The following is an 8,640-nucleotide window of genomic DNA, read 5'->3' as shown; positions in this document are numbered from 1 at the left end:
TCGAAATAACGACGACGTCCGAAAACAAACAAAAACATCCGATGTACCAGAGAGTGGATATGATAGCGACACAATCGATGGACGGAATGAAAAAGCGAGTTAACGTTCATAAATACGCCATTTGTCTAAAAAATTGAGGAAAAATTGTCTCGAAAATGTATACTCAAACGATTGAGAATCAGCTGAAACGCCGAGATTAACTGGTCCCTCGGAACCTTTTTTTCTGAACGGTTCCGTTGTTGTTAACAAATTCAAAAATTTTTGAGCAAAATGGGGCGAAAAATGTCTTGGAGGTATTTACTCAAACGATTGAGACTCAGCTGAAACGCCGACATTTACTGGTCCCTCGGAACCTTTTTTTTAGATCGGTTCCGTCGTTGCTAACAAATTCAAAAATTATTGAACAAATTGGAGGGAAAATGTCTTGGAGGTATTTACTCAAACGATTGAGAATCAGCTGAATCGCCGAGATTTACTGGTCCCTCGGAACCTTTTTTTCTGAACGGCTCCGTTGTTGTTAACAAATTCAAAAATTATTGAACAAAATGGGGGGAAAACTGTCTTGGAGGTATTTACTCAAACGATTGAGACTCAGCTGAAACGCCGAGATTTACTGGTCCCTCGGAACCTAAATACCTCCAAGACATTTTCCCTCCAATTTGTTCAATAATTTTTGAATTTGTTAACAACGATGGAACCATTAAAAAAAAAGGTTCCGCGGGACCAGTAAATCTCGGCGTTTCAACTGATTCTCAATCGTTTGAGTATACTTTTTCCAGACAATTTTTCCTCAATTTTTTAAACAAATGGCGTATTTATGAACGTTAACTCGTTTTTCATTCCGTCTATCGGTTGTGTCCCCATCATACCCCTACTCACCGGTATATCGGATGTTTTCGTTCGTTTTCGGACGTCGTCGTTATTTCGATAAGTGCCCTACCTTAGTGACACTCACGACCGCCTCAAATTATCGAGACTCACGGGCTCGCGCTCCGTCTTATCCATACTCACGGACTCTGAACATTATCGACATGCACGGGCTCTGAAAATTATCAACACTCACAGGCTCGCGATCTGTTTTACTTACACGTACGGCCTCTCTGGGCGTAGTTCCGTAGCCGCCGCAGTGAATCACTTGTCAAAGCCTTTCCATAAGCCCTAGCAATCTCCCTTATAATCTCTGCTTGGCCATTGGCGTTAGTAATTGGCCCCCTTTATCTCTGCTAATCTCTGGCAGTACTCTGAGAACTGTAATATTGTTCTTCAGTGTCAATGTATTAATTATTGTAAAAAACTTCAACATTTCTGCAGTTTGTGGGTTGACTTTGCATTTGTAATCTGTATTTACAAAATTCTCACATTGAGAATGTCTTTGGATCAGACAGTTTGCGAAGGTGAGCCTGACATAACCAATGAGTTTATTTTATTTTCGGAGAAAAGAAATGCGAATTAAGAATATATGCGTTTACGATGAATTGTTACAGATCTCAAAGCTTTCGAAAGAAGGCTCACGGAAGTTATAGCCAGCCTACAGCCATCTACACGGAGATGGAGGAGTGAGTGATATTGTCCTTTTTTTTTCTTGTGTTTTGACGTGAATTTAGCTAATTGGAGATAATTTTTCAGTACTACTTGGATTTATATCTGTATGCACAGCAGTGGGAGCATGGCATTGGCTCACAGATCCAAATACCTCAGCTGTTTCGTTCACACAGAGTCTTTATAATCATCCTATCTTTGCGTTAGCCAGTATTTTTCTTGGTAAATTAAATTTTTTAAGTTTTCCTGATAAAGCCAACTCAGAATTAATTATCAATTAGTTCCAAGTTTGATGTAGCTGATGCATTCCATTTGATTGAACTTTAGGAAAACACAGATTTAGGAGTTTTCAGTTTCATTGACGATGTGCTGCCTCTGGGCACAAAAATATAAAGCGGTGATAACAATTTTTTTAATGCACTTCCAATCTATTCCAGAACCGTAAGGAAAATTCAAGATATTTTTGCAACGCCAGAACAAACTTATCATTTTCCTAAAAAAACAAGCGTTTTACCCAGTGTTCTTATAGGAAGTTCCCAACATTTTAGAAGAAAATTAGGAAATTGTTTTTATTGTAATGAAATTTTGACACAGTTAAAAACTGATCACATATACGATCACTATATTTTTTCAACCTATCAGTTCAATTTGGAGCAAAAAGTTCAAGAAAAATTCAAAGTTTTTGGTTAACGGAAATTCTTGCACAGGCAAAATGATCCTAGAGGCTGGCAATGCATCAAATACCTAAATTCGTGGTATTTATTTTACTCTGTGGATAAATGAATGGATAAAATCTGAATAACAATTTCACCATTGCAAACATGAAAATAGAAAAGAAAAAAATTATACTTCATCGATAATAGAAGAAAGAACGATCAACATATTTCGTACAAGGTACATCGATATCATCATGGCAAGTAAAGAATGATGAGATTATACGGAGAGAAAAATTCAATAAAAATCACGGAACAGTTACGCACTTTTCCTTTAAATTTTTCGTACTTTTTCCAAAAAAGTTCAGTGAAAATGTGCGTAATTTTTACAGAATACTGTTTTGACTGGCAGATTATGCAACAGGCACATAATTTTAGTTAATTTTTCTCTCCGGGCACGTGACTGGAGCGCACCTTGAGAGAGAACTGGAGAGATATTTCCACATACACTGAGCTAAAATATTCCACACAGTATTTTTTGAACACATTATGTTGCCTGGAATATGACCGTCAGTGTAGACATAACAGTTGCTTTAATTGCCAGTTCAAATGTAGAGGTAAACAGTCTGCAATGATACGAAGTCGTCTCATTCAAATTTTCTAGTGGGCAATGAATTTCTAGTATTTGAACAATTCGTAAATGCACTTATAAAAATCTCTAACATCAGTGAGGTATTGTCGTGATGAGTATGATATTATAGTATATTTCTCACCTAAGGAGGTAAAGTAAAGAAGGCTTGCCCACTTGCAAAATGACGGCCCGAGCCGAAGGCGAGGGTGGTAAGCATGTGGCTAAACCTTCTTTATTTTACCTTCCGTGGTGAGAACATCATTTTTCTCCCCGGCGTAGAAGCAAAGTCAGAATTCCCTGTGTGGATTGTGTACTTTGCTCCCGCTGGGGGCAAAAAGAAATTATAATCCCAGTAAAGTTACCCAATAGCACCTCAACAAGATAATTAATTAAGGCCTGTTTGGAATATCTGATTATCTCGCGTAGATAATTTTTTTCTTTTTTTAAAATATTTTTATATAAATTTTGATGCAGTCCGGCATGAAGCAGAGCTGTATCACATAAATGCATATAGGCTGAAAAAAACGTTAAAAAAGAACAAAAATATAGAGTCATAGAGTCCGTGCTTCTCCATTAAAATGGGAGGACAATTGTACAAAAACACAAGTTGGAAATATCTGATTTGATGGAGCAGGGCGGGAGACGGAGGTCGACAAAAGACAATATCTTCCTATGTGGTTGGTGGGCATTATTTTACAAAGTCGGTGTCCGAAAAATTACTAAAGATTTTAAAGATTTTTTTTAGTTATAGTTTTCTTACCTTATCATTGATGGATGTCTCCGAATTAGATACAGAAAAATTGAGGTGGCGATCAGCTGTCACTTCAGCCATAGTGGGAAGGGGGGGGGGAGGAGAAGTATGCTGAATGTAAATTGTTCCGTACGCAGCACATGGGGCATATGTATAGCATTTTCTTCTCTGAAAAAGTTTTAAGTATTTTTTAGATTATTTCAACCATAATTTCGTTAACTCATAATTGGCAGATGTCTCCGAATCTGCGAATGTAAGGGGATCTGAAAGAACATTCGTAGCCCATCTAGACGATTTCTACGTGTAATAATTTGACACTCCACAATGAAAAATTTTACCAGAATATTTTATTATTTACTCAATTCGGTGTGATTTCAGCTAAAAAATATAATTCGTAGACTCAGCGCACCCACTTCATTGGGTAAGGATGAATGTATCCTAAAATTTTTATCGGTAATATAACGCAATTGGAGTGTGTGAATAAGTTCATGTAAAATACGACCTTTTTCATGCCTAGTTTGTTAGCTATCGTAAATAATTTGATAAGCAAACCACAAATAGTACATTAGAGTAATGATTAGAGCAGGGCTGGGCAAACTCTCTTCTGAGGGCAAATCGTGCTTTCGACCTTTATTAGTGTGTAACAAAGAGTAGACGAGAGTCCATTGTATCGGATGATGGGTCTTTACGACCCAGATCGTACAAGGCCTTCTCCTCCGCTTAAATCAACCGAAGTGGGGTAACGATGAACAAAAGGAAAAGCGGAAAAATGAGTGCAAGTAAAAAATTTCAAATTTTTCTTGTCATGGCGTTTTTGATTTTAAAAGTTGACGTCATAAATAAAATGTGGGAAAATCCTGTTCAATTCTGACGCACGGAAGTAATTAGAGAATGTCACCATCCAACATTCCCCCAACGATTTATTCATGGTATAAAATTGATTTTAGTAAAAAGTTGATTGAAGAAAATTTTCTGAAGACATTTCTTAAAAAATACTCATTTTTAATATAAGGAAACAACATTAGGTAATTAAAATTGCCGAGACTGATACTTTTCCTTCCATATATTTTTCGGAACCGTCGTTATTAGACAAAATATTTTAAAATGTTAATTCAGGAAGTTGAATTCTTGTGACAGTTTTATTAATTTTTTCACTAGCCTATGGTGATTTGACATTCAGCTCGATATCGAAGCGGAATTCCGAGCTATCAAATGAAGGGTCTCAGGAGTTTCAAAGGAAAATTAAAAAATATCGCCTCTACACCTGCCAAACTAGTTAAATTTAAAATTATGTGATGTATTATATGTCATCTTGCTAAATTTTTCGGCCTATTGAGTTTCTCATAGCGCAATTTGACAGCTTCAAAATAAGTTAATACATTTCGGTAGTAGTTAAACTGCCAAAATTAGAAATTGTAATTTATCATTACTGTTTCAATTACTGATATGTATTAAATTTTTTCGTCTGCTTTTTTCTTCAACCAATTCTAAGAATCTGCCATTCAAATAATCTGCCAGCAGCCCAATATATTACTTTTTTGAGGAAATATGATATGCAGAAGGCAAAGTAGAAGAATTTTTTGAAATTGGAATCAGAATAATATCAATATCAGCAATAAAAATAAAAAGATTCTGACACCTCCCTATACAGGAATTCGTCGTTAAGTTTTCGTTTTTTAATTTATTTTTTTATTAAATGCGGTGGGCATTTTTCCCACTTTCCCATATTTCTCAGGCACTTCATGGGACGCTCCCCACTACAGTAACTGTGAGTGCAGTACTATGTATAGTACTATAGTACTATGTTCATACCAGGACCCTTATAATTGAAATGAATATAAACTTTATTGGATACGTAATTTGAGATTATGGCTCTGCTCAGAGCCACTTGGAGGTTGCCGTTGCCTGCATTAGAGTACAAGGGCAAAAATTTAGTTTTCAACGAATGTGAAATTAAAAACAAAATATATTTCCGAATTTTTTACTCAAAAAATGGAGAGTTTGAAGGCAGGAGAAAAATGAATGAATATTACGTAGAAAATATCATTTTTTGAAATAAGTAAATCTATTCTTACGACGGATTCATTTCATGGCAGAACGTTTTCAAAAAGTTCAACTCGAGATGATTGTTTCTAAGACTTGTCCCTCTCCAATTTTTTAATTCAAGTAGAGCTTCTTGACAAAATAAATATTTTTCACCCGGTTTTTTTTTCACCTAGAATAATTAATCAGTTACTCAATATAATTAATATACTCTTCATTATTAATATTTTCAGTCGTACTATTCCTTCTGGGTGTCCACAGAAGAGTAATAGCTCCCAGTATCATAACCCAGAGAGCAAGAGGTGTTTTAGGTGATTTCAACATGAGTTGTGACGATACAGGAAAATTAATTCTGAAACCAACACGAACGCCTCATCCACACGAGACCTGAGACTATCCTTAACATAAGTATATTATTTTATCAATACAATAAGCCTGTCGCTTTCCACTGATAAGTTGAGTTATCATTTAGGAATAAAAAAACCATGTTTTCTATGATCTCAGTAATAAGAACCATTGAATTGCGCAGGTTCAAGAAATTGAATGATCAAATGAGTCATCAACTCTTGACGTCTTCCTTAAAATTCAAAGTGGAAATTTAAACAATTATCGGAGATCAAAAATCCTAATTTTCATTTCGACAATAATAAATCACCAAATTGCTTAAGTGGATCCGGAGAATCCTCTTAGAACGAATAAAATTCACTTAAGCCTAGTGGTTATGTGTTTATTAAGAATAAATTGTTTCCGACAAATAATACGAGTGATTTGTCCGCCGAAAACATTTATTATTAATTGAATTTATACACAATTATGGAGTAATCATTTCTAAAAATTTCTCTTCATTTCCCTAACATTTCATTCATTTAAATTAATAATTATAGGGGGCCTAAACAAACAAATGTTTTTGTATCTACGATTCTATTGAAATAAATTCCATGTTCTGCGATTCATAGGGTTTATTCACTGCACAAATAAAACAAAACCTCAAAATGTGTTACTATCTACACAGCGGGAGGTGATAATTCAATCATACTACTGTTTGCTAAATACATCTTAATTAGTAAGGATCAGCCTAAAGGAGATTTGATTGTAGCACAAGCTTTATTATTGGATGATTTATTTGTATATGAAAATTCCATGAAGAAAATTAAATAAATATTATTTATTTTGAGAAATAATGAGAAACAAAGGAATTAGAACACATGAACTTTAATTACTCATCAAAATGAAAGAAAAAGTAGAAATTATTCTTCATTCAATTTTCATATTAAAGAACGGTATAATCCATGCAAAATTTGAATTCCTCCTCAATAATTTTTTATTGAAGGAATAAAAAAATTGTGCTCAAAAAGGGGATGAAACGCCTGTTATGGTCTATCAATTCGTGAATAATTTATAATTCACTGATTATAAAAATAAATGATATCTTTCGAATTAGCGACTGACTCATCTACAAAGAACAGTTATTCATATTCGATCTGTTATGGTTCTTGGATAATTCATAACTAATTTTAAAATAGGAAGCTTCATGTCTTTCTAAATCAATAAACATACCCGATTAATCCACCATTGAAACATCACAGCGTTCTGTGGAAATATTGGTGAATTTTCATCGATTTAAGAGCTTGGGAATTTCATGACAATTGGTGAAGCACTGGAGGTAGATAATGCCTTGCAAAATCTTTCAAATTTTATACATATATAACAATAGTCATGTTCTGATCGGTGATTCAATCCACTTTTCTTTGAAGTTTTTTCCGATTTGTCAGATCCAAAACTAGTGAAGAGAAAAGAGATCACCAGCTGATGGTAGAGGGGCTAGTCCACCTGTTACGTCTGGCAATTGTGTTAAATCTGGTAAATTCGAGATGTGGGACTTAACTTCTGCTCTAACCGTACAGACTTTCTTCAATTTTTCTTTATAATCCTGAAAAAGGGAATGTCAAGTTATTTTCAAGTCATCTGGTATGCATTAAATTGTGGAATCATCGTTAATTTTTCCATTCATTTATAGCTAAGTTATTAAGGACGATAGCCAGACAGCTGATGCTAGGTTTTCAAATGACTTTAACATAATATTTCTTTTCACCTTTCGATATTTCTCCCTGTTTCCAATTTCCATCTTCCATCCAATGTCTACTATAATTTTTAGTACTACTATTTCAAGTTTATCCGCCGAGTGTGCGAAAGTGAATGTGTTGAAAAAAGTTTTACAGGAAAAATTAAAAAATGGAATATTTCAGAAATGTTGTAGGAACAGATGGAATGGATGTCCATTGATTCAGATGGATATTGATACCGATGTTTAAAAGAAAAACATCAAATTGGTTGATTAGTTTTTGAAATATTGCAAGGGAAAAACATTAAGGCCCGGTTGGATTATCTGGATCATCTCGTGTAAACTTTTTTTTCAGTTTTTTTCTAATCTGAAAACTTTGGTGCAGTCCTGCATCAAGTAGAGATACACCACAAAAATTCGTGTATGTTGAAAAAAAATTAAAAAAAGAATTATAAATATAAAATTTTCTGAGTGATTTATTGAACATTATCAAAGGTAAATTGCTTTCTGACAATTTTCAAATTTTTTGACTTTCAAAACCGCCATGGAACATTTATCCAATGTAATTTTTAGTTTGAATTTAATCTTGTCAGCCTAAAAGATATAAAAGCCTGAAATTTAATTTGTGTTCGAAACCACTCCAATGGTTATCAAAAATTATTTAAAACGAACAGTTGGCTGTTCCTGACAGTGGAAGAATTGTCATTGTTACTTCAAATGCTATTTATTAATTTTTTAATTTCAATTTTCTTTTCCCATCAATTTCAATCTCATTGTGGTCGTACGAGGAATCATCTTTGTGTATCGACGGCTATATAGGTCCTATCTATAAAAGGTGATACACCAAAATTAAGTTGGGCGACAGTAAGATTGGCTAACTAATATGGCATTCCAAGATATTAAAAAAAACTCAGAAAATGTAAATGAAAATGCCAAGAGAAGTGATACGAGTCGATAGAAA

General features: G+C 34.3%; 2 protein-coding genes across 2 annotated transcripts in view; one reads left to right on the top strand and one right to left on the bottom strand.

Moving 5' to 3' along the window:
• Positions 1–1,171: 1,171 nt before the first annotated feature.
• Cnep1r2 (CTD nuclear envelope phosphatase 1 regulatory subunit 2) lies at positions 1,172–6,568 on the top strand. Its single transcript, XM_011299040.1, has 4 exons — positions 1,172–1,394; positions 1,485–1,556; positions 1,627–1,761; positions 5,851–6,568. The coding sequence occupies exons 1-4, from the start codon at positions 1,367–1,369 to the stop codon at positions 6,006–6,008; spliced, it is 393 nt and encodes a 130-aa protein (XP_011297342.1). The 5' UTR covers positions 1,172–1,366; the 3' UTR covers positions 6,009–6,568.
• Positions 6,562–8,640, bottom strand: part of LOC105263063 (regulation of nuclear pre-mRNA domain-containing protein 1B) — an 11,593-nt gene continuing 9,514 nt past the window's right edge. Inside the window, exon 6 of the mRNA XM_011299041.1 lies at positions 6,562–7,547. Within this exon, the coding sequence (XP_011297343.1) occupies positions 7,398–7,547 (150 nt within the window). The 3' untranslated portion in view covers positions 6,562–7,397. The remainder of the gene's footprint in view (positions 7,548–8,640) is intronic.

This window comes from Fopius arisanus, unplaced genomic scaffold (genome assembly GCF_000806365.1).
Source record: "Fopius arisanus strain USDA-PBARC FA_bdor unplaced genomic scaffold, ASM80636v1 scaffold00012, whole genome shotgun sequence".
Classification (NCBI taxonomy): domain Eukaryota; kingdom Metazoa; phylum Arthropoda; class Insecta; order Hymenoptera; family Braconidae; genus Fopius; species Fopius arisanus.
Note: the sequence above shows the minus strand (reverse complement) of the source record. Positions and strands in the feature narration are given on the sequence as shown.